Source organism: Alternaria dauci, chromosome 8 (assembly GCF_042100115.1).
Source record: "Alternaria dauci strain A2016 chromosome 8, whole genome shotgun sequence".
Lineage (NCBI taxonomy): Eukaryota > Fungi > Ascomycota > Dothideomycetes > Pleosporales > Pleosporaceae > Alternaria > Alternaria dauci.
The window spans coordinates 1997050-2024906 of NC_091279.1; the positions used below are offsets into that span (position 1 = coordinate 1997050).

Below are 27857 nucleotides of genomic sequence, written 5' to 3' on the forward strand. Positions count from 1 at the left end.
AAAGCGGGTCTCTGCAAAACCCTTAGCAAACCCTAAGCAAAATCTCTCTGGCCCATGGCACCACCCTAGGCCCGAAAGCGCAAAGCGGCAATGCCAACCACGGATGAGAGCATGTTGGGGGTGGGTGTCACCAAGAGTCATGTTCTCTGCGGCCCATTAGCGGCTGACGACAGAGAGAAGTTGAATTGCTCGAAATAATACCCACACCTTATAATTGCCGGCCGACAAGAGCCGGACATAACCAAGTCTTGACATGGACATGACGGTGGTGATGGTTTTGATTTTTCTTCATCTTCTTCTCTTCCTAGGCTACTCAGGATATCCACGTCGTCCCATCTACATCCTTCCCTGTATCCTCCCCAACCTCCTCGTAGCCACAACCGCCATGCACGCCGAACAAGCTCCAATGAACAAGCAAACTGCAATTGCATTCGGCCCATCCGTGCTGTGACGTTCCTCGGGCGGCGCCTCACTCAGTTCGGGACTTTTCCCGGGCTCCAAGATGGAAAATACTACCCACGATATCCCTGTGCCCATGAATTGTGGTAGCGTCGTATAGAGGTTCATGATGCCGAGGTACTGGCCTGAGCTTGCTCCGCCGCTAGACGCAGATGCGCTACCCTTTTCGAGGTTGGATTGTGCTTCGGGAAGGTCGACGGAGGACCGCTTTGGGTGTGTCGAGTGCGACGAGGATGTATTAAGCCGGTTGATTTCTACGCCGAGAAACGCAAAGGGAGCCCAGCAGGCTACCGACCATGATCTGTATTGCATCAGCCGAGCTCCGTGGGAGTTGGGGTCATGGTCGTCACTTACACGCCGCAGCAGGCGATGATGATGGTGGCATGTCTCAGACTTCTCACAAAAGGCGCCATGATCATGCTTCCTGCAAAGATACAATGCGCGACTGTCCACGCGGTAAGCAGGCTTGGCTTGTATTTTGCCAGCCCAGTCGACCGCTTAGGCGGATGGGAGAAGCCAGGGCCCTTGTCGTCGTCTTCTGGGCTTTGTACGAAGAAAGGCAGGAGAACAGACATTACGAAAGTGATGATGGAAAAGGCAATGAGGGCCATGGAGCCAATGCGACCAACTTTGCCCGTGAGGTCACCTGCTGCTTTGACTTCGGCTGGCGCGTCATATCGTAGGTATACCTCGCCAACCCAAGTTGTGCTGTAGAAGAGAAACGGAAACCAGCCTGGCACATGATTAGTACACAGTCGACACAAACAGCACATCAACAACGTACCGATCCAAGCCCAGAATTGAACTGTGCAGATGGCTTGGATACTTCGGGGCAGATTCAAAGCAGTATGCGCGATAGTACCGAGAACTTGCTTGAGATCCAGCTCCTTGCCCTCTTCAGCTCCATCATTGACAAGCACCCGTTCAGTAACAGCCCAGCTTGTCGTTCCAATGGCCAAGCACAGCGTCAAAGCCGCAACGCCCGTCAACTGCTTGAACTGCGTGTCTCCCAAAATGGGCCCAAACACACTCTTTAGATCAATTGCCCCTGCGCCATATCCAATCAGACTCCCGACCGCAACCATCCTACTCGCCCAACTGCTGCCCATCTGTTGTTTCGAGATCGGTAATGTATCGACAACCAGGCCCCTGCAACTCCCCTGCACGGCATTGATGGCGAAATCAATGCCATAGATGCTGAAGACGGCAACGTATATGGTCGCGCTCTTGGCCGCAGCCTCATCCTTTATAAAGTACCGAACCACCTCTTTTGTCCAGCCCAGCAGCAGCAAGAACATGGCCACCAGTATCGTCCCAAAGAACATAAAGGGTCTGCGACGGCCCCAGCGCGAGGTAGAACGGTCCGCGACGACGCCGACAATGGGCTGCATGATGAGGCCCGACAGCGGGCCAGCAACCCAGACGAGAGAGATTTTGGATTTGGTGAGGCCGAGTTCGAGGAGGTAGGGCGTGCAATATGTCATTTCGACGTTCCACGTGAACCTGCATGTTGCTTAGCACACGACACTTGTAGACAGGACGGTGTCTTACTGCAGGCCTATCAGCGATGCTGTGAGCAGCGCCATGCGTATGCTCTCAGTCGAGCCCTTGACTGAAGGCGTCCCCTGCCATTGCGCAACAGACGGCATCTTGTTTCCCCCTGACACGTCACGGCGTCTTTGTCGTAGTCTAGGGAAACGTCCAAGGGCGCATTGGGGTGAGATGGGAGCGTGTCGTGTTTGGGTATCGTACTACGTTGGCAAGATGCAGGGTTGGAGGTAAGTCGTCAACCAGAATAAATGCGCGTTGAATGCAACAAGGAGCGAGACTAGGAAAAAGCAATGACAGAGGTAGTGCGAGCGAGCGAAAGCAAGTTGGTATTGATGAGTCTCTTTTCTTCTAGGGGCCTGGTTTGTAGGATTGTGAGCAAGAGGGCTTGCAAAGGAGAGGAGACGTTGTCGTCAGCTCCATGGCTTGGCCGTGTCGCTTGTCGAGATGATTACGGATGTCGGGATCGTTGGAAGAGCCAAACGGCAGCCAAGTCTAGCTAGCGCGCCAGATTGAGCGGGCCGTGTGGCGCACCCCCGAACGTCTGGTTCGGCGCAGCTTGGGCCGACGGTCGGAACACAGCCCAGCATCACACAAGGGTTTCAGAAACATATTGCTCAACTTTCTATGAATCGCGAGAACCTGAACTAACAAACCCATGAACAAAAGGAAATCTATGAAAAAAGGAAACCCCCGCAACCATCGCTAGTCCCTGGCACAGATCCCGAGACCAAAACGTGTTTGAGAAGCCTGACTGCCGACTCTTCTGGTGATCCCTAGCACCACCATTCCTCATCCCTCATCCCTCATCCCTCATCCCTCCACTCCTAATAATCCTCATCCCTGATGCGAAGCATTGAGACGTCTGGCGACGAGTCATCCCCGACTCCGGCCTTTGACAACTGCCTCACGATAACAGGTGACTTGCGTTGAGTACGTGTTGCAAGTACTGCCTGCCTTATCTCGTACGTGCTCGGAATATGCTCGTCCATTGTCCACTCACACGTCTCGGAGAGATCAGTGATCTTGTTTGCAATTTTCACGCCACCGCGTTGCATCGGCACCTGATCCAAATCTCGCTCGCCCTCGAAGTAATACCACCCATAAAGGTCATTTGGATTTCCTGGGACGATTGTGTACTGATCGGATGTGTGCTCAATTGTCGGGTTGAAGTTCTGTAGCAGCCAGACAGCGCCTGCCATGCCATGTTCTTCGATGACAACGACCATGACCCAATCGGCATCTCTCCACGACTCACCCCTGGTATGTTGTCTGTCGGATTGCTTGTCTTTGTCTGACCCGCGTTTCTGGTCGGTGACCTGTACTGTTCCAACTTCGCAGCATACAAACCTAGTGACACCGTTAATCAGAGTGCTCTCATCGCTGAAACCACTCCAGCAAGATTCATGTGACCTATCCCCGCGCTGAATCAGCCAGCGCTCATATTCTGCGTCCTGGTACTTGATCCTCTGCCCTGCTAGATTGATCCCAATGATCGGCTCTTCAGCGTCTTCACGTGGGTCCTCCCAGTCGATTAGGTCTTCATCCGGTCCCAGTATTCTCAAGTTTGGATTAACGCGGTAGCGGCAGTCCAACCAGGAGCCGATGAGTATGCAAGGAGATGCGAGTGCGCGCCGTAGTTGGTACAGCTTTCCCACAGAGTGTCTGTCTGCAAAGTCGGTTTCGGAGAAAGCTTTGATGTAGTCCTCAGCAGTTCCAGCTATGTATGTCGTCCGGATTATTCTGTACTGATCATGTACCCACAACCAGAACTTCTCTCGGTCGATGGCATTCGGCAGTGCAGCCTCGAGGAGTTCGCCGTCATCCTTGTGTACGTCGTCAAGGTCTGTCGAGGACGAGCCGGTCGGGGATCGGAGCTTCGCTCTCTTTACGAACATCCTCTCTCGAATTGCCTTGAATCTCACCGCTTCTTCTTTATCATAACTCGTTGGAAACTTGAAGTCGCTGCTCTTGTACTGTCTATTTAGCTCTGCCGATATTTCTTTGGCGGTGAGTGGCGCTTTGCTCGACGACATGATTCGTGCAGCTAGAGGTTGGATGTTGTGATAGAGCAGACTGTTCTGCGAATTCTTTCTCGAAGATCAGGTAAAGGTGAGCAGACGTAGAATGAGCAAGTAAAGTTGCGGGTGTTAAGTAGAAGCAAAAAGTGAAGTCGACCTTGGAACCAAGAATCGCCGATGGGTAGTCCCAAGGTTCGCGTGAATACCTGATAAATACTTAGAATGAGTCATTTCACCAGGATGTTGGTTGCTCATCTGATTATCCACTTCGTCCTATGGTACTGCGATGATGCATATCAGTTTGAGCCAATTGCAGCTTCTCCAGTTCTCATCAGTCTAAACGAACAGGTTACCTCAAAATGAGCGAATTCGCAGTATGGCGATGTTCTCTAGACTTTTGTAAGAAGAATATGTCTCTACAATTTGTAGACCAGAGGCGTACCCATGCGTAGCAATCGGTAATGCATCTACCATAAAAGTACCTAGAGCACGATGCTAAAGCTACAAGCTTTGAACACGTTTGCGAAACGTCCAAAGTATGTCATTGGCAATAGCAAAAAACCTTGAACCCGTGCTTGAGCAGATGAGCAAATAGGTAACAAATAGGGAAGGTACCATGGACCACCACTACATTCACGAGTATGTACCTAGGTAGAGTTGCCTTTGGATCTTGAGGTGGCGGTTTGGCGATGATCATTAGGGTGTGTTTTGCGGAACGGTTTGATTGTTGTATGGCTTTGGTTTTGTTTCGCTGGGGCCCGTCGTATGGGTCATCGCAGTACCGTGGTTCTCGTGAAATCCGCCCACCTAATGACTTTGGACAGAGGTTTCTGGTCGAGCGACAAGTCAAACATCATAACATGCTAATGCAGAGATTCCGGATCAGTTGGGGGGCTGATTGATCTCTTGCAGCGCAGCGATGATGGAGGATATGCAGATGGGTTTCAACACCTATAAGTACATGACACTGTGCTTGCTTCCAACTGTCATTTGTTCTATTCGTGTGTTCATGACGATAGTCACCAATCACACTGACAGGTCATCTGATATGTAAAGCTGCCATCTAGCAAAGTTATCAGAATTCGCGATACGGGGGTTTCGCGCACCCTACAACCCGACGTACCGGCTACCTGGACGTGCTCGTTCGTCAATGTTGTACCCAGGATTTTATCAGCCCGGGAGTCATTCCTCGGACGATGCTCTTCTGTTCCACACTGTGGTGAATTAGAAACAGATTCGCAATGTCCTTATCCGTTTGGGCTTTTTCTTGCATAGGATGAGTAGGTAAACTGTACACCTGCAGTCTTCCCCAAAGCTCAAACCCAATAATTATCGCGATACAGTAGGCCTCCATCGAGACCGAAAAGCGAACTCTACACTCTCGTAGTAAACTGTACAGTCTACGCCGGCACAATACAGTGACAACCTGAAATGTGACGAGAAGCTCATCGCACACCGAATCGACACACATCTCAAACCGCATAAAAGACAAGGTGAAATAAATATAACATTCCAGAAAAACACCCAGCATTAAATACCCAACATCATCATGCGTCATACGCCTTTGATCCCCCGCTTCCGCAATTGCAGAAAAAAACGTATAGTAGTTTCGAAGCACATCTTCCATCCCTCCCCAGAAGTCCAGCGACCAGACAGACACAGAAGAAAACAGCTGCTGCTACTACAACTACTACGAATATTGGGTTCCATCTGCGGCGCTTATTTTCCTTCATCTCGTCTCGTGTCGTTTCATGTCTAATACCAAATCTTTCGCTGTCGCTCGCTTACAAAGATGCTAAAGTTCATGCCTCAACACCCTCTTCAATCGTACCATGTCCATTCATGCCGCCGCCGTTCATTCCCATCCCGCCAGTGAGAGCGTTCATGGCATCGCCGTTGCTCTGGCCGTTGGGCATGTCGTCGTCGAACTCGAGCTTCTCTTGTTGCGCGATGGCTTGTTGAGAGACGATTTCGGCGAGGCGCTTGAGGCGGGGTGTTTGCAGCCCTGTCGTGCGTGTTAGACGTGTTCTGGTTGGATGATAAATCACTGAAAGGATATACTTACAAGATGGCGTGTATGTCTCAAGTGCTGTGATTACTCGCGGTTCCGCGATTTCGTATGGACCACTGTCCTCCATGTCGACTGCTGTGAGCAACAGAACGTCGCTCTTCTCTGTTACGCGCGATGCGACAGCCTTCATGATCTCGCCGTTGATAGGCTGCTCGTAGTCGGCTACCAGGTACTGGTTCAACAGCTTCTGGATCTGGTTCGGACTCAGCATCCAGCAAATGTCCTGGATAATCTCAATGTCGTTCAAGGTAGCCTTCTTCAGCTGAAGTAGCTTGGTAGCTTGCATCAGATGCTCAAGCTGCAATGTTCCCTCGGGCATGTCATGCGATTTACACCACTCCTCGATACGTGTGATGTTGTAATTGATCTGTAAACCTCGCTTCCATGAAAGGAAGTTACGGCGCATGAGCAAGTCGTTGAAAGCAGTGACACCGACTAATCTCAACAACTCAGTAACACACTGTGTAATGATGGAGTCTTCCAGGTAGTAAGCCTTCATTGCCTTGTAGACACTGTTGAGAAGAGTGAGTAGGTTGTCCATGCTGTAGGCAGGGGTGTTGCTGCCCTGAAGCAGCTTTCCGAGGAAGCGGTTGCTCTCGTTGGTGACGAAACCAGGCAGCGATTGCGATTCGATAATAGCAGGGATGATCATCTTGTGCAACTTCTTCTTCAGGACCTTCATCCAGGTGTGGTAGATGTTGAACTCAAGACTCTCGAGATCATGCTTGACAATCTCCAATAATCGGTCGTACTCGTAGTTGTCCGTCTTTTGTTGCTCATACCAGTCTTCAGCAAGGAAGACAAACGATAGCATCTCGTGTACGTTTGACAACCAGAAAGCACCTGGGTTGATCGCGTCTTCCGCATCGTGCTGCATGACCTCTTGTTGAATCGACTGCATAACGTTTGCGAGGAAACGCTCCGACTCTTTGACGAAGCCGTTGTTCCACATCTCCGAGGTCACAAGGTTGATGAGATAAGCAGGGAAGAGCACTTCCTTGTCGGTTGGTGGGGGTGTGGTGGTAGGCGATGGGATCTTCAGGTTCTTGATCAGCCCAAGGGTGACCTCATCGTTCAACATATCCTCCTCGGCAAGTATGTTCTCAAGCTCAAGCTCGACATTATCGAGCTGAGCAAAGGTTGAGCCAGAAAGGTTCTGCCTGTGGATAGTGGAGCCAGGAGCCATCGAGACAGGCCTTGGGTTGTACTGTTCGCTGTAGCGGTTGATGTCGCGGGTGTCTGGTCCGGCGCTGCGCCTCTTTGGCTTCTTGGACGAGACGAGCTTGATCAAGCTGCTGGGGGCAACGGAAGTGGTGTGACCGTTGGTCAGGTCGGCGATTGGGCCTGATCGCTTCATCAATTCGACCTGCTCTTGCAACTCGGCGAGCTGTTGACGGAGCGTCATCTTTTCGGTTTCGGTAACATTGCTCCTCCGCTTAGATTGCTCCAGATCGTCTGTGGTCCTCTTAAGCGACGCACGGAGTTCCTTTTCCTCTTCCTGAAGATGTCGCATCTTTGCGGTGCTTTCCTCGTAGCTTGTCTGCAGCTTCTTGTATTCGTCTTCCATCTGGCTGAGCTTGGCAGCGGTGATACCGGCCTGGTTGGCTTCGGCTTGTAGCTCCTTCTGACGGTTTTCGAGGGTACGACTGCGCTCCTTGTAGGATTTGATCTGGCTCTCGTAGTTTTCCACCTGCGACTTGAGCGACTTGTTTTGCTCCCTCATCGTACCGAGGTTCTGGGTAAGCTCCACGACCTTGTTCTCCAGTTTGTAAGAGATGTTCTTGAGATCGCGGGATTCGGCGCGGAGGACCTTGTATTCCCTGCGGGCCTTCCTTCCTCTCCAGAGTTTCTGGACAGTAATGATGTTGTTGATCTCCTTCTTGTATGCGCGGATGTATCGTTGTTTGCGCCAGTTGCGTTGGATCATACGAGCAGCATCTCCAAGCCTCTTGTCCAGCATGTTCTTGCGCAGAAGATATCCCTTTGCAGCAGCCTCGAATTTGATGAGCGAGTTTCGGACAATAAGGAAGCGCTTGCGATCTTTGCTACCACGCCAAACTCTCTGGATGGTAGTAGCGGCCTTGACCTGTCTCGCCTCCTCAGCCCGTTCCCTGGTCATGTAGCCCCTAGCCAACGATTGGACGAGAATGACAGCTTCACGCATCTCAAGGTAGATGCGGCGGTAGTATTTGGCTCGGAGGTTCTTCTGGATCATGATAGCCGCATCGTTGAGCCGGGCCGTACGTAGGTTCTCAAGGAACGCAAGCATGCCGGCGCGGAAGAAGATCTTTGTTAGACCCATCTGGTACTTGTCGGTGCCGTCGTTCTTGCCGGCCCCTAGGGCTTTCTTCAAAATCGCCGTAGCCATGTTGCGGATCTCGGGCGTCCAGTCAGCGGATCTGACCAACATGTAGTAACGGAGGGCGAATTCTTCGTAAGTCCATCGTGTAGGGTAACCAGCGCAACTGATTCTGACGGTTTCAAGAACACCGCAGGCGCGCAGTTGACTGAGAACCATGGGTCCGTCGAACTGCCAGGCGGCTTTAGCCTCATTGGGTTTGATACATCTGATGTAGTGAACATCGGTCGAGTTGATGGTCTGCATGAGTTCGATGAGGGAAGATTTGAAGATGCCACCGAGTGTTGGCTTGCGGTTGGTCGCCATTCTTCGCCCAGCCGACATGGCAGTGCCCGGCTTAGAAGACGCGTTGGTAGCGGTCTCCTTTTCTCGGATCGAGGCAGCAGTATCCAAGACTTGGGTCAAGAACTTGTTGCTTGCAGCCTTGAGGACTTCCATATGCTCATCGGGCACAGTATCTCTGTTCTTTTCGATGAAACCATCGGATTCGTATGTAACATCGATGGCGTAATGGCATACAGTGAAAGACGATTTGCCAAACCGAGGCTTCTTGTAGAATTTGTGCTTGTCTCCAGAGTAGTTGTGGTGCAGCTTAGTGACAAACTGCTCATCGGAACCCATAGGTAGACGAGACTCTTCGTCTAGCAGAGATAGGATACCCAGCTTGCCCTCAATAAGGTCGATACACGGCTGATTGTCGGCGAAGTCGATAAAAGTCCAATCGATTTGTTCGCGCATGTACTCTTCCTGCTCCAGCTTGAAAACATGTGCGTTGAATTCTTGTTGCAACTTCTCATTAGCGTAGTTGATACAGAACTGCTCGAACGAGTTCTTTGCGAAATGCTCGAACCCATAGATATCAAGGACACCAATGAAGGTATGAGCTTGCGAGATGACCTCCTCGGTGGCCAGACTCTCGTTCGTTCGCTCGACCAGCCAGTCGAACAGACTGGAGTAGATAAACTTGGCAACGGAATCCCGCACTACAATGGCCTGTTGCTGCGTCAAGTTGGAAACAATCTTTTCTCCTCTGGTGATGAGCTGCTTCTTGACAATCCACTTGGAAAAGGTGTTGGCGTCGATTCCGAGCAGCGAACAAGCCTTGACGAGAGAAGGCTCATCTGGTGCGAGATTTGAGTCTGTCCGGGTTGCTGTGATCTTAATGTCTCCCATGTGCAGCAGGGCCGCTAGCAGGCGCCAGATGCCAGCTTGGGTTTCGGGAGCCACACCGATCTTGGTCAAGGATTGTCTCGTAGCTTTGAACTCCGCCACGTCGTCCATGCCTTCAATCACTGGCGCACTGCCTTGGTTGAGGTAGCTAAACTCCTCGACCGACTTCAGGGACAGCTCCTCGCGCTCCTCGTCCGACGCGCCAGCTACCAACTGGTAGAAGACGTGGTAATTCCGCTCCTTAAGCGGCTGAAAGACCAGTCTTGAGCGTTCCAGCAGGTATGTCCTGATCTTTGCACCAATAATGTCGGTTTGCTTGTTGAACATGATCTCGATGTATTTACCGAAGCGCGACGAGTTATCGTTACGGGTGGTTTTGGCGTTACCGAAGGCTTCCATGATGGGGTTGGTGGCCAGAATCTGCTCTTCTGTCTCACTCATCGAGTCGGACTTGCCTCTCCGCTTGTGGGGGTTGTCGGGAGACTCTCGGGTCGCAAAGTATCGCATGATGTATTTGGCGCTGACCGTCTTTCCGGCTCCAGATTCACCGGAGACAACAATGGTCTGGTTCTTCTGGTCTCGCAACATGTCGCTGGGGGAGGGTCAGTGGCTGCCATGGCGGGTGGGCATGGGGAGCGGTGGGGGGAACTCACGCAAAGGCTTCTTCAGCAATGGCGAACAGATGCGGAGCGCCATACGATCTCTGCTTGCCAGCGTAGACCTGGACCATGCCGGGTACGTATAGCGAGTCGACTCGCGCAAACGGATTTGTCGCAATCAGGACGATACCGGAATATGTGTAGATCTCCTTCTGCAGGTAACGCAGCTTGATGGCCTGCAGCACTGCGCTCTTGTCAGTATGCCATGGCTCGCACGCACATGCGGGCATAGGGAGGGGGGCGTACCAGCCGGCTCGTTGAGATGTGACAGGTTGGTAAGGTCATCGCTGGCCTCGAGCATGGCCGGGTTCATCAGCGGCGGGAGATTGGGGTCGTTGCCCGTCTGGATGGCCGACAGCGTCGTCTCGACGGATTTGGTCTGCGCAGTCACTCATCGTCAGCCGCCATGTTCGTGCAACAACAGGAGTCTCGTCGCCGTCGCCGTCGCCGTCGTCGTCGGCGGTGGGGGGCGTACCTCGCCATTCTCCAGCGTGAACACCAGCTTCACTTTGTCTCCCGCAATCTGCTTGTCCGTCACCTCGGAGGCGACCCAGCCCTCGGTGGCATCGGGCTGCCACGCCCGGGTGCCGATGTCGTAGATGTGTGCCATGGTGCGTCGTTGCCGGCCTGCGTTCTCTCCCCCTCCAAATGGCGGTGCGGGATCAGGGTCCAAAGGCGGCTCTCCCTGCTGCTCGTCGACTCAGCACGCCCAGCTCGCTAATTCGGTGCGGTCGCTGGCTTCGTGGTAGGGCCTGGTTGTGGTGGGCGTAGGCGTCAGCGTGGGATGTCGCTGCAGTCACAGGGCTCGATGCATCCCTAAAGGAGAGAGGTGCAATCGTGTGGGCAGAGATATGCGAACTGCTGCCCGCCGTCTCGTCGACTTTCTCTGGTCACGCTAATCGCCTCTCACCGCCGCCAGCATCCCGCCAACCCGCACAGACCACGTCCAGGGGCCCGAGCCAACCACCACTCCTCGACCTCTTGGGACCACGGGAACCGCGCAGACAGGCGTCTCACCATATGCACCTCCGCACAAATGCACGCGAATTAGCCTCACCAGCATGCCGACCATCTGCATCATCTGCATCTGCACTCTCTTGTGACGCTGTGCGCCTTCCCTACGTGCTGCGTACCACTCTCCCCATGCACGCCAGCATTCTTACTCGCACTGTCCCCTTCTCCACTCGTGTCATCTAAAGCCTCAGTCCTTCCCCAGAGTTTATGCACGTCCACTCCTTGTAAACGTTTCGTCTCTCGGGAACCTCTCTTCTCGCGCACCCCTTCTTGCTTGACTGGGCCGCCTGAAACGTGCCGCCTGGCCATGATACCTGGGCCTCAACACCTCACTGAACTTGAACATTGTCCAGTCTGGAGCACAAACGTTCAACGGCTTGACCAACTGTCAACGGCATGGCTGCCTGGTCATGGCTCAGCTGTATCCACTACGACGTGACTGTGCACTTTGTACACCTGTCTACGGGGCTGTCACCGACTCCACGAGCTCGCTACCAGTAATCAAATGCCGCTGCATGAGACCATGGACCTGTGTGGACTGACTAACTAGACCAGAGTAGCACAGTATTCGCGTCAGCACCGTCGTGGGCATGTTTGCGCTTTAGAAGGCTTGCAAGCAAATGCCTGGCTGTACCGGAATGAAGACTAATGGGCGTGAACGGTCACGTGCGATGTCGCTTATACACATCCGAACAAAATGCTATTCTTCTCTTCGTGTCTCATGTATCCCATTCGTGATGCTTGTACAAAAAACGCAGTGTTGAACTCTACTTTTCTATCCCTGTTCTTCCCTAGCCCGTGTATGCACAAAATCAATCAGACGCCGTACGAGAGCCTTATACCAATACTTCCAAGGTCACGGCTATGCGGCAGCGAACCCAGGATATCAGAAGCCGTATCATTGTGATGTTGCTCAGCGAGATCAATCGGGGATGGAGAATGCTTCCAACCATCCTCGGGTCTTTTTTTCGCGATTCCAGAAAGGATTATCTGCCTAGTACAGGACCCTGGTACGGATACACGCTGTAGAATGTTAGCAGTCAACTCTACAAAGCACACAAGGAAGCATATGCAGACTTACAAGAGAGCTCCTCCAAGCTCGTAAATAAATCCTTAATCTCGCCCTCCTTGACTTCACTAATATCCGCCATGAGGTACGCGATATCGCCTCTTGAGTCGGACATTTGCTTCTCGATGTTGTGGTGGAGCAGGATGCCGTTGACTTGTCTCAGCACACCCGGCACGTTCTTGTGGATGTAAATGACACGCATACAGTCTGGTTGGTCGAGCGTCAAGCTACGTAGGTTGACTTCTGGCAAGTTGACGGCTCCGAGTGTAGTGCCCTCGTTGACATAGCGGACGAGTGCCGTGCTGACTTCGACACCAATGGCGGATTGCGCTTCTTCCGTGCTGCCGCCAATGTGGGGGGTGAGGATGATGTTCTTCAGACCGACGAGGTCCTTGGTCCAGGAGTTTAGGTCGCTGGTGAAGTAGTCGCCGTTGCCGGCGGGTTCGTTGGGGAAGACATCAATGGCGGCGCCGGCGAGTTTGCCAGAGCGGCTGGCTTCGATCAGGGCGGGGATGTCGACAACGGTACCACGGGCGTTGTTGATGAGGTAGCTGCCGTCCTTCATCTTTGCAAACTCCTCCTTGCCAATCAGGTTCTTGGTCTCAGCCGTGGCCGGAACGTGAAGGGAAACAAAGTCTGCTTGCGCAAGCAGGTCGTCCAGCGTCGCTACTTGTCGCGCAGTTCCCAGACCCATTGTGGTAAGAACGTCGTAGTAGATGACGCTCATGCCCATGGACTCGGCCAGCACGCTCAATTGGCTGCCAATGTGTCCGTATCCAATTATACCCAGCGTCTTGCCGCGAATCTCCCAGCAGCCCTTGCTGACCTTGTTCCATGTGCCGTTGTGCAGTTCCATAGAGCGGTCGGCGAGCTGACGGGCGAGCGCGATGATCTCGGAGATGACGAGTTCCGCGACGGAGCGCGAGTTGCTAAAGGGCGAGTTGAAGACGGCGATACCCTGGCTGGCAGCCGTCTGGAGGTCGACCTGGTTTGTTCCGATGCAGAAGCAGCCGATGACGATGAGGTTCTTTGCCTCCTCCAGCACCTTCTTGGTGAGCTTTGTCTTTGAGCGAATTCCAATGACGTGAACATCGCGAATCTTCTCAATCAGCTGGTCTTCTGCCAGACTGGCCTTGATGGCCTCGACCTGGTATCCCTGGTCCCTGAGGATGCTGACGCCGGCCTCGTTGACATTTTCGAGAAGCAGGACCTTGATGTCCTTGGTATCGAAGGGCTTCAATTGCTTGGCGAGCTGTTGCGCATGCGAGCTGTTGGTTTGATTTTGGCTGGTGAAGCTGCCGCCTGGTGGTTGGCGAAATGTGGAGGGTGGGCTGTGGAAAGAGAGGTTCGGGCTGGTGCTGAGATTGAGGCTGTTGGACACTTGACGTGCGAGTTGGCTGATGCCGCTGCCGGCAATGTCTTGTGCGGGACTCATGGTGTGTGCGCGGAGGTGGTTCGGAGGAGGGATGCGACAACTCAATCTGGTTGTACAATCCGGAAAGCGATGGGAATTCTAGACTATTAATACTCAATGACTCCTGTATGACCTCTACCAAACTGTGCAAACTTGGACGAATCACAGGGCAATTACAAGGCAGGTTCTAAGAGGTTGCGGCTAGAGATGACCGGCGGCAGCAATGCACAGCAACATGTGTTGATGCCCACTTTTTCCGGACCACTTGATGACTGTGTGGAACTAATTTTCCCTACAGTGACACCTACAGTTGACTCAGTCGGCCTTGTCTGACGCGACGCTTCTCAAAAATTTCTCATATCGCCGATGATGCCATCCCGCTCTAGCCCTTTACCCCACCAGGAATACCTAGCTAGCCAGCCCTCCGCTTTCGGAAGTCGAGTATGCAGGTCCAGGCACAAGTGCTTTGTTACGGAGAATCAGTCACGTTTGAGCGCTTTGTTGGACGATATGGTTATCGCCGTTGTATTCATTATCTATTCTCTTGAATGGGCCCGAGTTGCCCATACCACCCTGAAACTCATGGTTACTGTGATCCCGAGCATACCCCACCGTAGGCATTCGTCAAGTGTAGAGCAACCACCTACAACTTCTGCTCGTTCATGGGCCACTGGTATCCTGCACTGGTGTCAGCAATGTCCTTTTAGTTCGCTACAGAGGCGAGGTCCTACCTGCTGCGTCGCTGAACTTGTATCCGTAAGAAGAGGTGAAATCGTCCAAAACGGCAGGGCCGCGAGAGCCTGATGACAGTTAGTGAATGTGCGCTTTACTCTTCAATCTAATACGAACCGTATGGGTACTCCATAGGAATAATCTCCTTGTTGTCGTCAAGGTAGTGTAGGAGAGGTGTGAAGATCCTCCAGCTGGCGTCAAGTTCGTCGTCACGGACGAAGTTGGAGTGGTCGCCCTTCAGAGCGTCGAGAATGAGCGATTCGTAGGCCTCGGGAATCTTCAGGTCGGAGAATCGCCGCCTGTAGGTAAGGTCGAGTTCTGTGACGACAGTCTGCATGCTGAGACCGGGCAGCTTGGAGTTCATCTTAATGTAAACACTCTCGTTGGGCTGCACTCGGATGACGAGCTCGTTTCGTGGAATGTCCTTGAAGATTCCGGAGGTGACATCCTTGAACTGGATGCGGACCTCGGTCTTCTGCTCGTTGAGAGCCTTTCCTGCCTTCAGGATGAAGGGTACACCATCCCATCGCTCGTTCTTGATGTAAGCGACCATGGATGCGAAAGTGGGGCATCGCGAGTCCTTGGGGACTGTGTCATCCTCTTTGTAGCCTGGCTTTTGGCCGTCCAGCGACTTTCCATATTGGCCAATGATGACGTTCTTGGGCTCGATGGCGGCCATTCCACGGAGGACGCGGACCTTTTCGTCACGGATGTCTTCGGCCGAGAAGGAGATGGGTCGTTCCATAGCGAGGAGGGTAAGAACCTGGAGCAAGTCTGTGATTGTCAGTCGTTGCCTTCTCGCACCATCAGTACTCTACTCACGGTTTTGCATAACATCACGGATGATGCCGAACTCGTCAAAGTAACCTCCACGGCCTTCGGTTCCGAACGGCTCCTTGAAGGTGATCTGGACGTTGTCGATGTGGTTCCTGTTCCAGGTTGCGCCGAAGAACTCGTTACCGAACCGGAGAATGAGGATGTTCTTGACCATCTCCTTACCCAGGTAGTGGTCAATACGGTAGAGCTCGTCCTCGGTCCAGTCTGGAGCCAATGCGCGCTGGAGTTCTCTCGAACTCGGGAGATCCTTGCCGAAAGGCTTCTCGACCTGCGGGACAGCGATTAGCTGCATTCGTCCAGAAACCTGCATGCAAGCCACTTACAATGACGCGAGAAATACCGTTCTTGGGGTAGCAGTTGCGCTTCAGGTGCTGAGACACTGTAATGAAGACGCTGGGAGGGAGAGCCATGTAGAATATCCTGTTGTTCTCCTTGCGACCCTTCTCAATCTCCTGCATGTGCTTCTCAAGTCCGATGAAAGACTCGTCCTGGTCGTACTGGCCCGAAACATACGAGCAAAATTCGCAGAACTCATCTAGCTGCTTCTCCAGTTCCTTTGTAGGGGTCTTGATGTAAGACTTGACGCGCTTGAGGTACTCCTCACGGTCCATCTTCGTGCGTGCATATCCGACGATGTGGATGTTGTTTGGGAGGAAGCCATTTCGGTGCTATATTGGTGGTCAGAAGCTGGGTGCGAGTCTTGATTGTGCAACCTACGAGCCCGAAGAGCGCTGGGAACTGATATGACGTTAGTGTGATGATTCTCCACGTGTTTGCTTCTTTACATACAGTCTTCTTCTTGGCTAGGTCACCGGAGGCGCCCAAAACAACAATGATGGTGTTGTCCTTGAGCTCCATGTTTCTATCGCGAGATTTGTCAGCCGTGGTGATCAGAAAGCTGCAAGGGCGTTGGGCGCTTCGCGCATTGAGCGACCCCTCTGCCGAAGCGCGCCATGCAGTTCAGCACAAAACAACTGCCGGATAAATTGGTTGTGTATCCAAACACTTCTCAAAAGGCTGTAGGAGATCGGTCAGAGACGGCGAGGGCGACTTACCCGGCATTGACCTCCTCTTGCTTGGGCTGGATAACTGTGTCCGCCATTGTGTCGGTATGGAATGTAAACGCTTTGCGGGAGGGGGCGGGCGCAAGGTTACAGCTCAATTAAGGGCTGTAGGGAGTGAAGGCAATAAGGTTACACAAGAGATCTCAAAGTCAGAGCGGAAGCTACGGATAGGACGTTGGTGTGTGAGGGAAAGTCCTATGTGGTGGGGTTATCGGAGCTGCTCTAGCGGTTTCGTGTGGTGGTGACGTTGGTTAGCTCTAATTTGCCGCTCGAACGCCGGTGATAGGGTATCAGACAGGAAAGCTTCACACAAACATGCAGCGAGGTCTGGCGTCCTTAAAAAGGATATCAGTAAACAGCTCGGTCGCTCCCCGAGCATCACTAAGCGGCCGCACGACGTGCAAAGCATCTCCGGCACCAGTCAAAGCCCTCGAAGCCCGCCGGAGGAGACCTTGCTAAAGCCGTGTCCAGGGATGCGCGGACAACCCCACCATGGCCATGCACTGCGCGTGGAACGGCTTCGTGCGCACTTGGCCGCAAGTCGATAGACTTTGAGGCTCTGAAACTCTGTTTGCTTTTCTGTGGTTATGTTCCAAGCCCTCGGTCGTGCCGCATCACTGTCACAGAGCCTGAGGGGAGCTGCATCTCATGTACGGCTACCCCGCCGCGAGGCTCTCCGAGTCCGGACAATTTGTAAATTCTATTAGAGTAAACATGAGCACCGGCACGTCTCAGTGTCCCGGGCTGGTTCTTGGGTCTGTCAAATCCTCCGGCCCCTCTTTGAGTATACCGAGCGGACAGCACTGGTAAGCTAGTCGCTTTGGTGGGGCGTGTCATAACTAAAGACTTGCAACAGCCGTGTCGGCGTACTGGCCCCAAGAATGCTTTGCGAACGTGACGTGAAAGCCCTGGCAAACGCGATGGCTATGTGGGAATTTTGCCGTTGGCTGTTTGGGTTATTCCAGGCCGTGACACTGATGAGTGAACTTTCTTTGGCCGATCCGATTACTCATACAGTCCTCAACATGCCGATGTGCGACACGCGGCGGCATCTCAATAGGCAGTCGAAAGAGACAGCTATCAACAGTGAAGCGCCAGGCTTACACATCCGCTGCAAGGGAAAGCCCAAAGAGGCAAGAGGAGGCATGGCCTCTGTGGTGGCGGAACTTCTCGCGGAAGAATTGTGCCTTCACCCACGCGAACTGTATACAACAACAGAAGGTCCAGCCTGCAGTGCTCAAGCGCTCGTCATCCAGACGCAGTGGTATACTGACATTGCCTCACTTGGTTTCGCTGTCACGAAAGCGCGATGCCATTAAATGAATGTGTTCCGTCCGCCATGCACCGGCACGCGATCAGTCAGCGTGTTGGTATGAACACGGAATGCGTTTAAGCCATCAGTGCATTCTCTCTCGTCAAAACCCGAATGCCAATCTTACACTGTCCTCTTGTTCTGATGTCCTTCACACGGCGCGGCAGAGCGTCTGCGCCACACGACAAACTGTGGCTGGTGTGGCGCTAGTAAGCGAGAACGCCCCACTGGACATGAAGCAATTCGTCTTTCCTCTGGCATCGACGACTTCTCTGTACTAACGACAGCATCAACCCCGACCCAGACGTCCCCTTCATCCCCCCGAGGCCGCCCAAAAAATTCGCCATGTCTGCCGATAACAAGTCCCACCGCCTTTACGTCAAGGGCAAGCACATCAGCTACCAGCGCGGCAAGGTTTGTGCGCACCGAATTCGCGTATTGTGGCTACCGTTCTGACGAGAAGGATAGAGGAACACCAACCCCGGAACTTCTCTGCTCAAGCTCGAGGGTGTCGACGATGTCAAGGCAGCTCAGTGGTGTACGTCCGCCCCGATGCCGTTGCGGCCACAAATTTTGATGAGCTAACATACCCCCAACAGACGCTGGCAAGAGGGTAGCCTACGTCTACCGCGCACAACGGGCGATCCAAGGCTCCAAGATCCGCGTCATCTGGGTATGAACACGAGCTGCTTTGTCTGACGAGCGGAATCTAACATGAAAACAGGGCAAGGTCACCCGCCCCCACGGCAACTCCGGTGTCGTCCGCGCCAAGTTCAAGAACAACCTCCCTCCCAAGTCCTTCGGTGCCTCCGTCCGCGTCATGCTTTACCCTTCTTCGATATAAGCTGTTCCGATACGATCTTTGGCGACGGGAACGAGCGGTCGAAAAGCAATGGAGTGATGGATGACTAGGCGCAAATACCGGGCACGGAGCGAGAGAACAAACAGTAGTGTGGGAGACACCATGCACAGTCTCTCATGCACGTAAATGTTCAGGCTGGTGCAACGGTGTCTTTTGGTTCCGAAAGTCCATAACAATGGCAAATTCAATCAAGATTCCTTCCAAGATCAATGATACCACGTTCAAAGTCATTGAGAGCATTGGCGTGATGTTTGGACTCCACCGCGGCGACTTGGGCGATGCAAAGGTGTGCTGCTAACTGAGACGTGTAGGCTCTCCTTCGCGATGCCCGATGCAAACTCGGCTCTATCTGGCCGTCGCGCAACCGCTGTACCGCCCTAACGACCACCCATACAATCATATACTAGGTGTACAAGGAAGCCTATCCCCAGCCCGATCAGATGGTCTATGCACTGGGCCTCTTAGATACGGTAGGGCATGCTATTACTAAACGACACAGTCACGTCAGAAGCACGGGCGAGTTTCAATCCTGTTTCTCTTATGTTGTATTTGCGAGCATTATATTAACATTAGTTCGTAATGCCACTCTGCATCTAACCAGTTGCGATCCAAACACATTGCTCGCTCTACTTGTCACTTGCAACACCCGTCTACCTACACCCGGCCATCCTTGCTTACGACAACGTCTAGTCCAAGACATCGCTAAACTGTTCTCCCTCATCCGTGTCAGGCAAGTCGTCATCGTCGTCGCTCTGCGCCCGTGGCATCCAGGCAGGGCTAGAGAATTCGGGCGCAGCTGGTGAAGCAACCGTGCAAGGCGGAGTTGTTGCTGTTGCTGGCGGCGGATGGCTCAAACGCGTAGGCGCATTATCAACACTGGCACTAGCAAGGTTCGATAAAGAGACACTGCCCCGGTGATGGCTCCTGATGTCACTAGAGGAGCCGAAAGAGTGTGCCGGCATCGGGGGTGGTGCGAAGCGGGGACTGCTCATCTTAGGCGTCGCCAGCTGGAAGCTTGGCCAGCTAGGGAACGATCTCGATATCGCCTGCTGTTTGAGCCCAGCATTCGGTGTCATTGCCCGTGGGTCAAATGTGAACGAGCTGGTCTCCCTGATCTAGGGTGTTGGCAGATTGAACAGCGTCTGACCGCCTGCCTGCTTTGCTTTTCCATCGTCAACTCGCGTCTCTTCATTGCGGTCTTCGTCCTCTGGCTCATCTGCGTCAGTGTCCGATCCGTCTCCCTGCCGTCGAAGACTGTGATGGAAGTTGAAGCCAAAGATGCCAGCAACCTGGGGTTCCTCCTCTTCGTCCATCGCTTTGAGCCAGACTTCTGCTTGCTTGTAGTCGTCCGCCAGGTTGAAATCGCCATTGGATGCGATCGTAAACGAGTCCTTTATAGCCGTCTGAGCTATGGGCGGACCAACAAGGATGTTGGTGTTTACCCCATTATCTCGCTGGAAGAAGGACTCATTTGGTACACGTGGAATGCCAGGTAGTGGTCCAGAGGACAAGGACTGCGACTGGCGTTCCACGTTGGCCATCATATGGTCTAGTTGACGGTCTACAAATGAGGCCGACAAATGTGGCGCTTGAACTGGCGGTACGCTGTCTGGGGTCCAGTCTTCAACCGATGGAAGAACATACAGACGCTTCGCAGCCGGCATAACTACACCTGACGATTGGTCGCCATCGTTGCGTTTCGCTGGTGGTTGGGCCTTAGCAAGAGCTTGCTTGCGATTCTTCAGCGTCTGTGCTAGGACAGAGTGATCAACCGGCGGCAAAGAAGGTCGATGCAATCTCTCTGGTTGCGATGCTTTCTTCTTCAATGGACCCTTCGCTAGCAGTGTCGGTCGCTTATCCAAATCCGTCGCCTCGTCAATTTCTTTTCCAGTCTTGAACTTCAACCAGTGATCGGGGCGCCTGTACTCTTCTCTACCATCTAGCGTCTTGGGAAGCACCTTCATACTGCCAAAGTAAGTCGGCAGGAAACTCCCAGCCGTCTGTGGGGCCTTGGGGGCTAGCGGTGCGTGAAAGTTATATTGGCCACCGTCTCGAGTGACTGATGCCCAAGGAAGAAGACCAGTGTGAGCAAGGACGACATGGTACAAGACCTGACTGAAGTCTGCTGGATCATGCAGCGGAAAGTGCGGCGTATGATCTGGAATATCCACTGTCAATCCAAGCTGGGTACTGGAGGCGGCTAACAAAGAGAGAGTAGCATACAACCCCTCTATATCAGACTCTCCGCGTACTTCGACAAAGTTGCTACATTCTATGGTTCCTTCATTGATACAGGCGATGAGTAGGTCCGGAACTGCCAGTCGATGTAACTGCGTCAGGTTGAACATCCGCGAGGGCTTGTGATACCACTCGTGATGGATCTCCTCCAGGTGTGTCGTCGGCTGGTCCATGGTTTTTTCGTCAGTCAATCTAGCGAATGTGGCCTGCATGAACTCAGGCATAGTACCATATTCCACAAGAGTGTCTCGGAGCTTCTTGATCTCAGCGAATTTGATTACACCGTGCTGGGGTGAGATGCAGCGCCCACACTCCTGAACAAAAGCATGATACCACTTTGGGTAGGCCTCACAACAGCTCGCGATCCAGTCCAAGATACCACGCTCTTCGAATCCAGTACCGTCTTGCGTGAACGACACTGTTCGCTTGACTGGAAAGGTCTGCCAAGGCTCTTCCACGTCGCCAACAATCTCTCGTATCTTTGTGCATACATCCTGGGGCGTTAATTCCCATCGGTTATGGTAGAGGATCGATGCCAAGCTATGCAGGTATGAGTGCCCAAGAGTCAGCAGCATGTGTTGCTCTTCGCCAATCTTTGGAGACGGATGCATACGCGCCCAGTCAAGCTCCATCTCCTTGATCGCATCCGAGTGGCAAGGTCCGACCTCACGACGAGTCGCGTTGTGGATCTGGTCGTTCCGGGCCCTGTGCCAAAAATGTTCTTTCATGCTTAGCAAGCGGAGCATCTTTTCTCCCTCCTCCGACTCGCGCGACTCGCCTCTAGGTCCAAAGAAGTCTGCGGCTACGCGCTCCATGATCTTGAACTCCCTACTCGCAGCTTCAGTCTTGGTCATCATTAGCTCCTCGCTGTAGGCATCTTTGGTAGCTGTCTTGCGTAATTGCCAGATATTGCAGCAGCTTTCGGCGACTTCCATCGCAGCCCTGCCATCTTCAGTCATCCTCTTAAGAGGCTCAGGCGCGCCGCCAGGGAACGACGCTGACTTCGAATAATCGACTAGGAGCACGCTCTCAGGCTTGAAGTCAGCCAGACGAAGTAAAACACTCTCTTTGGTAACATTCCCATGTAGAATCTTGTGGGAATGTAAGAAGTTGAGTGCCGACATGAGCCGTCGCAGGAGCTTCGAGGCGATCGCGAAGCGCAGGCGCGGATGTTGTTCCTTGATGTCCTTTTCCAGGGCGGTGTATGTCCAAACCCCTCATGCGTTCCAGTGATCACAGCCGGAATGTGGTTCATCTCAACTGACTGTAAGTATCGTACGATAGATATGTCCACTTTGACCTTCGCGAACTTCAGGAACTCGGCGTCACGAAGCTCACGGCCGTTCTCGTCTTGACGGAAGAATTTCGCTGTTTCGATCTTGCCAGTGAAGCGCTCGAGGATCCGATATGTGTTGGTGGAGATCTGTTCGGGACGCTGTAGATATCGATCCCGCGCCCAGGTCTCGGGGCGGTGAACGACGTCTTATAGTTCGGGGCGTAGCTCCAGAAGTCGATAGTCATGAATCGGATAAAGGTCGCGCACTGTCTTCAGCATGAAGATCTCGACCCGTAATCCATTGATCGAAATGCGGTTGACTAGGTTCTGTCGCAGATGGACGGCCTGTGGCAACTGGCTCGGTAGTTTTCGTGTACGGGGGGTGCTGAGTTGGATGGGCGCATCGTTCACCTCCGCGATGGTCTCAGTAGCGGACTCCAAACGCCAGCTATCGCTTTCCCATACAGGTGCGAGGTTGAACTGATGAATTCCGACCCTACTACCGGGGAAATACACATCGCGCGGCGACGGCGACACGCTCTTATTGTCAGCACGACCCATCGTGTAGCAGTGTCGTCCCTGAATGACACCGAGGAAAATATGGCAGCCATCCAAGGACCATTCGCCATCGGCCAGCTGATTTCTAATACGTGACTTCCTGCAAGCCGTGCTGCAATTCGCATGGTAAGCCCTGGGATCATGGACAGTAACGATTCCAACAACGTCGCTAGCAGAGAGTCCATCAGGGATAGACGCATGTCCAGCTTCGACGGGCTCCTCTTCTGGGAGATCTGACATTATCGCCGTCGGTGTATATGGGTAGGAAGAGTGCCTGAGTCGTTGTTGGTAGTATAGCTCGTTTGGGGCGGTGGTCGCGGTGCGGAGTTGGAATGGCGCAAGAGTTGAGTCTTGGGGATGGTTGTGTGCTCGTTAATTATTGGGCAAAGTTGGCCGGCCCTATTATACCGTCGTGAAAGTCTGACTATTCGCAGGCAAGTGTGTAGCAGGCGTTTTCGAATTTGCCCTTCTGCACGTGCGCCCGCGACAGAATCTCCAACCCACAGATTAGGGCTGAGGCATTCACATGTGACCACGACAGCCCGCAAGCCATGAGAAGATATTCGAAAGCCCCATTTGTTGGTGTAATTCACCCGCGAGACTTTGTCCGAGCTGTCGTGAAATGATCGGTCCATGTTTTCCTGTCTTGAATGTTGTACAGACCTAACAAATCTGGCTTACCCTCTCGAGCTTTGTTTGTGAGTGTGACAATATATCTGATAACCAGTTAACTCATTATGACGTCTTGTTCATACACCAGACTTACAGGATTGAACCTCTTGCTATTTGGTCAAGCATAGTAGCCTTTTGGAACTGGTGTGCGTCTGCTGGAAGGAAGAATCCGATGTCGGCAAGCGCAACAGGTGGGTCTGTTACCAGCACCTCATCTCCTCTGCTCTTCTTTACTCTTCCCCAAAGAAAGTAGTTATCCAGAAGCACGGCATGCACTGGGAATCCAAGGTCCCTGACTCTTGAACTTCATCGCCATGCCACCTTGATGCACGACGCGCCGAGTGGGTTCGTGTAGATGTAATTGCGCAAGCGTATCGGTATCTTCTCGAATACGCTTCTCCAAGTTCTGCACGTCTTCGCGGGCTTGCGCCTCCTCTAACAAAGCCAACGTCAATGTCTTGAGCCAAGTGACGGCCTGTAGAGCGCGTCTCAAGCGTGCAACCTCGCTACTCGCCGCCGGATCGCGGAGCGTTTCAGCAATGTTTATGAGACTTTCCAGGCTATCGATATAAGTCTGCAGCTGTAGACTAGGAAGCTCCAGATAGTGCTGCCAGCTCTTACCAAAATAAGCAAGACTGAGACCCAGAGTGTTGACGAAGGGTGAGAACTTCGGGTCCATGTTTTGAGTTGTACGAAGTGAAGAGGAAGCATGCGGCATCGTGCGGCAATACTCTCGATATAGTCGTTGGCTTTCGTCAACCCAGACTTCGAAGATATGCGGATTACAGAGGGCGCTGCCATTGCCAGCAAGTTCTTGATCCATAGTGTGCAACAAGCACTGCTGATGCAACGAGGCAAGTTGCTCGCCAACAAGAATCGCATTTAGATGCTTCTCGATGATTGGCCATTGCTTTATGATGTTGTCGTAGAACATACGTTTGAGTTTTATCATGCGGTCGACAAACTTTCTCTCTGCGTCTACAAGTGACCTCCATATGCTGTTCATTTCGATGTTGTGCAGGAGTAACGATGTCCCTTGTGCGTGAGGTTCATGTGCATCAAACTCGATATTACTCAAAGCATGGTGGGAAGATCTGGGCACAAGTGACAGCGGCTTCCGCGAAATTTGTTGCCCTGTCGAATTTCTCAGAACCCGTGTGGTCTGGAGTCAGGGGATCAGTAGGTTGACTCGGTAGTGGAGAAGCGTTCTTAGAACTTGTATGGTTCGGGGTCAAACAAAGCGCTGTGGATGAGGTTTGAGGCATGAAGGAAAGTATGTCGCGCTCGAGGGTGTCAAACAAGTCTGCATGATCATCTTTTGTTGCGACTTGAGATGTCAGCTCTTGTTCTGCTTCAGGCTGTAAGACACTAGTAATAGTCTTCTCTTCCTCTGCCGACGGAGGGTGAAGGTCGATAGCATTAACGATCTTGTTTTTGTCGTCGGCTTCGGAGATGCTTCCCAGAGCGGTCGAGTAGTCTTCAAGAATATCAGTATGTGAACTCTCGGGTGCAATCGCTCCGTTGTTTGGAGAAGATAGCGCCATTGCCATAGCCCTACGATAAGCCTTCGAATTTACGACCTCGTCATCGAAGGCAAACTCTGTAGCCTTGGCGATAGAATCCGTATCGACCCCTTCATCGCCCAAGCTTCTTCGGCCGAACAGCGACTCAGGTACCTTCAACCGAGGGTGCGACTGGCGCAGAGTCCTCGACCGTTTTACGACCTGATCGAGTGTAACACTGTTGTCTTCGACCAGCTTCTTGATGTCGGCAATCGACTCCATTTGCAATCCCTGTATAAGAAGACTGAGCGCCGATTGCTGGCCACGGATCTGCGTGAGCAGTTCTCTGAACGTGTCTTCCTTCCACGGGAACCTCGCTCGGTCCTTGAACTTGAGATCGTCGTTTTCCGCCTTTACGCGCAGCTCTCTTACTTCCTCCTCGAGACATCCGTATACGACTCGACACCCCGTGAGTGCGCGATCGAACGTCTCGAGCAGTTGGGGTTTCTCTCGTAGTGCGTCATGCTGCAGGAGGTTTTGGACTTGGGACAAAGACGCTGCAATGACCATGGACTCGGGGTATATGGCGGTAATAAGGGCCGAGGCATCTTTGTACTTTGCGCGCAGGTCGTACAGTTCTTTCGCAGACTGTATGCTTTGCGGTAGAGCGACTATAGTGCCCGTGCACCAGATGAACCACGTCGCCAGTTAAACTACCCTAATAACCTAATATAGTTAATAATATTAAATTATATAGCTACTATAAATTATAATAAAATTACGTAAAGTTAGGATTATATTATATATAAGTTTATAAAGGTTTTAGCTTATTTAGATAATTTTTTAGAAGGTATTATTAGTTATTACTATTAATTATATAGTAGAGTAGTTTATATAACCCTTATAGCTCTTATTATACTTAGAATAATACTACTATACTTTTAGTACTTTATAGCTAGCTTATAAGAGTTTAAAGCTTTATACTTACTTAATTAAAGTAATTATACCCCCCCTAGGCCTTACGGATAGGGCCTATAGTATTATTTTTCTATTTTCTATAAGTAGGGGGGTATTATTAAAATAAAACTTTAAAAAAGTAAAAAGTAGCTATCCCTCTACTTATTAGTTATAAAAGTTAATTAAAAAAAAAGATAAAGTAATAACGTAATTTAAACGCTAGACTAATTAGTGTTTTATTATAATAGGCTAAAGCCTAATTAGCTTATTCCTTAATAATATTCTAGTTATATACGCCTTATGTATAGTTTATTATTAATATATCTAAATAATACTTAAACTAAACCCCTAAACCTTAGACTAAAAGATAATTTAAGTTACTATAAATTAACCTTTAAGATAAAATAGCTTATAGTTCTCTTCTTTATTAAATATAATAATAGTATACCTATATAATAGCTCCCTAAGCGTAGCCCCTTATATTTTATATTTAATCCTAATTAGTAGAGCCTTAATTTAAGACTCTATTAATACAATACATGTTAAGCTCCTTAACCACCTCTTTATTACGTGTAAGTAGGTTAACCCTTTATATAGGATTAGTATTACTCTATTACCTAAAAGGCTTTTAGATAATAACTAGGTATAAGCTATTATAAGATTACTAGCCTAGGACTATAACTTTATAGGACGCTTAGTTAATACGTAACTAGCCTTATATAATACTAGTACTAAATATATATTAGGTAGCTAGTAGACTCTAGTCTATAAGTAAGATACTATCTAGAGAAAAGCCTTATATAATACCTTAGTAGTACTAAGGTATAGGTCCTACTACTTATAAAACCCTTTATAAGAATATATATAATTACGAAGTAAGCTTATAAGTAAAGTAATATATATATAGTTTAAAAATTAAAACTATAAATAAGGGTCCTTTATTTTATCTAGTATATATTTCCCTTTTTAGCGTCCTAATATTCTACTAAAAATTTATCTTTTTTTAGCCTATACACTAGGCTAATACTAACTAATACCTACCTATCCCCTTTCTAGCCTAGTTACTATATTACTTTCTTACTCTAAACTATAACTATTTATATACCTATTTTACTTATTATACCTCTTATAATACTACTACCTAAGTACTATAAGTATAGTAAAGTACTAAGTACTATAATAAATACGTTTTAATTTAAGAAATAGAAGTAAAACTATACTACTTACCTTCTACTTATATATATATACTAATATAATAATATATATATAACTTTAAAGCGTTAGAGCCTTATAATATATACCTTAACCTCTACCTCTATTCTACTCCTACCCCTAATAGTAAATCTAAAAATTATATTATATATACTTATCTACTTAAACCCTTTATTATTATTACTTTATACCTAAATACCTCTACTTATACCTCCTCTACTTTTATTTACTATAACTATATTTATATCTTATCCTAATTTAATACTATAGCTTAATAGTATATTTAGAAGTATAATATCTTTATTATTAGTTAACTCTATAGTAGCTAGTATAAGTAGTATAAGATATATACCTATACTATCTATACTTATAAGGTTTATACCTAGTAATATAAGTTTATCTTATAATACTACTTTTATCTTTATATCTTAGCTAGATTTAGAAATATAAGAGTATAATAATAAGAGTAGTATTAGTAAAGGTATTAGCTAAAGTATTAGTCTTACTAAATTTAAATTAGTAGAGCGCCTTATATATAATATACCTTAAATACTACTACTTATAAACTTAGAAAACTTAGTATTCTTAGAAACTAATACTCTAATAGACTCTAAGAAGATTTTAGTTACTAAGTTTTATTATAAGATTATAAAGATTTATCTTAAGATATATAATACTTATAACTATACGTAGTTTAGGATAGATATTTTTAACTATAAATATTTAGCCTATTTAGAAAATTATATAAACTACTCTAGTATAGATAGGTTTATACTACTTTTTAGTTAACTTAATAATATTAATCCTAGGCCTATACTACCTAAGTTACCTACTCTAACTTATATTAAGAA

The 27857-nt window shown here is 50.4% G+C and overlaps 8 protein-coding genes across 8 annotated transcripts; 1 reads left to right on the plus strand and 7 right to left on the minus strand.

The window, feature by feature from the left end:
• Positions 1–336: 336 nt before the first annotated feature.
• ACET3X_008617 (uncharacterized protein) lies at positions 337–2108 on the minus strand (the record flags this gene model as incomplete). The annotated part of the gene is made up of 4 exons (XM_069454810.1): positions 337–760; positions 814–1192; positions 1244–1962; positions 2011–2108. The coding sequence occupies 4 exons, from the start codon at positions 2106–2108 to the stop codon at positions 337–339; spliced, it is 1620 nt and encodes a 539-aa protein (XP_069304219.1).
• Positions 2109–2834: 726 nt separating this feature from the next.
• Positions 2835–4043, minus strand: ACET3X_008618 (uncharacterized protein; the record flags this gene model as incomplete). Its single annotated transcript, XM_069454811.1, has 1 exon — positions 2835–4043. The coding sequence occupies one exon, from the start codon at positions 4041–4043 to the stop codon at positions 2835–2837; it is 1209 nt and encodes a 402-aa protein (XP_069304220.1).
• Positions 4044–5526: 1483 nt separating this feature from the next.
• On the minus strand, positions 5527–11158 carry ACET3X_008619 (uncharacterized protein). The gene is made up of 5 exons (XM_069454812.1): positions 10763–11158; positions 10534–10666; positions 10282–10471; positions 6094–10220; positions 5527–6033 (listed from the first exon to the last, which is right to left on the minus strand). Exons 1-5 carry the CDS (start codon positions 10895–10897, stop codon positions 5831–5833), a joined length of 4788 nt encoding a protein of 1595 aa, XP_069304221.1. The 5' UTR covers positions 10898–11158; the 3' UTR covers positions 5527–5830.
• A 1137-nt stretch (positions 11159–12295) lies between these two features.
• ACET3X_008620 (uncharacterized protein) lies at positions 12296–13805 on the minus strand (the record flags this gene model as incomplete). The annotated part of the gene is made up of 2 exons (XM_069454813.1): positions 12296–12324; positions 12383–13805. 2 exons carry the CDS (start codon positions 13803–13805, stop codon positions 12296–12298), a joined length of 1452 nt encoding a protein of 483 aa, XP_069304222.1.
• A 473-nt stretch (positions 13806–14278) lies between these two features.
• Positions 14279–16733, minus strand: ACET3X_008621 (uncharacterized protein). Its single transcript, XM_069454814.1, has 8 exons — positions 16409–16733; positions 16143–16215; positions 16071–16091; positions 15677–16021; positions 15339–15621; positions 14634–15290; positions 14516–14584; positions 14279–14462 (listed from the first exon to the last, which is right to left on the minus strand). The coding sequence occupies exons 1-8, from the start codon at positions 16453–16455 to the stop codon at positions 14428–14430; spliced, it is 1530 nt and encodes a 509-aa protein (XP_069304223.1). The 5' UTR covers positions 16456–16733; the 3' UTR covers positions 14279–14427.
• A 1341-nt stretch (positions 16734–18074) lies between these two features.
• Positions 18075–18573, plus strand: ACET3X_008622 (60S ribosomal protein eL33; the record flags this gene model as incomplete). Its single annotated transcript, XM_069454815.1, has 4 exons — positions 18075–18143; positions 18198–18267; positions 18329–18402; positions 18454–18573. The coding sequence occupies 4 exons, from the start codon at positions 18075–18077 to the stop codon at positions 18571–18573; spliced, it is 333 nt and encodes a 110-aa protein (XP_069304224.1).
• A 1133-nt stretch (positions 18574–19706) lies between these two features.
• On the minus strand, positions 19707–21953 carry ACET3X_008623 (uncharacterized protein; the record flags this gene model as incomplete). Its single annotated transcript, XM_069454817.1, has 1 exon — positions 19707–21953. The coding sequence occupies one exon, from the start codon at positions 21951–21953 to the stop codon at positions 19707–19709; it is 2247 nt and encodes a 748-aa protein (XP_069304225.1).
• Positions 21954–24405: 2452 nt separating this feature from the next.
• Positions 24406–25407, minus strand: ACET3X_008624 (uncharacterized protein; the record flags this gene model as incomplete). Its single annotated transcript, XM_069454818.1, has 1 exon — positions 24406–25407. One exon carries the CDS (start codon positions 25405–25407, stop codon positions 24406–24408), a length of 1002 nt encoding a protein of 333 aa, XP_069304226.1.
• Between the last annotated feature and the right edge of the window lie 2450 nt (positions 25408–27857).

Bases quoted from the DNA above. Each gene is read 5' to 3' on its own strand.
- ACET3X_008619 (XM_069454812.1), bottom strand. From the start codon at position 10,897: ATGGCACACATCTACGACATCGGCACCCGGGCGTGGCAGCCCGATGCC. The intron at 10,472-10,533 runs GTACGCCCCCCT...ACAAGAGCGCAG, and splicing joins ACATCTCAACGAGCCGGCTG to TGCTGCAGGCCATCAAGCTG. The intron at 6,034-6,093 runs GTAAGTATATCC...CACGCACGACAG, and splicing joins TGAGACATACACGCCATCTT to GGCTGCAAACACCCCGCCTC.
- ACET3X_008621 (XM_069454814.1), bottom strand. From the start codon at position 16,455: ATGGCGGACACAGTTATCCAGCCCAAGCAAGAGGAGGTCAATGCCGG. The intron at 16,216-16,408 runs GTAAGTCGCCCT...ATCTCGCGATAG, and splicing joins CAAGAGGAGGTCAATGCCGG to AAACATGGAGCTCAAGGACA. The intron at 14,585-14,633 runs GTTCGTATTAGA...AACTGTCATCAG, and splicing joins TCCTATGGAGTACCCATACG to GCTCTCGCGGCCCTGCCGTT.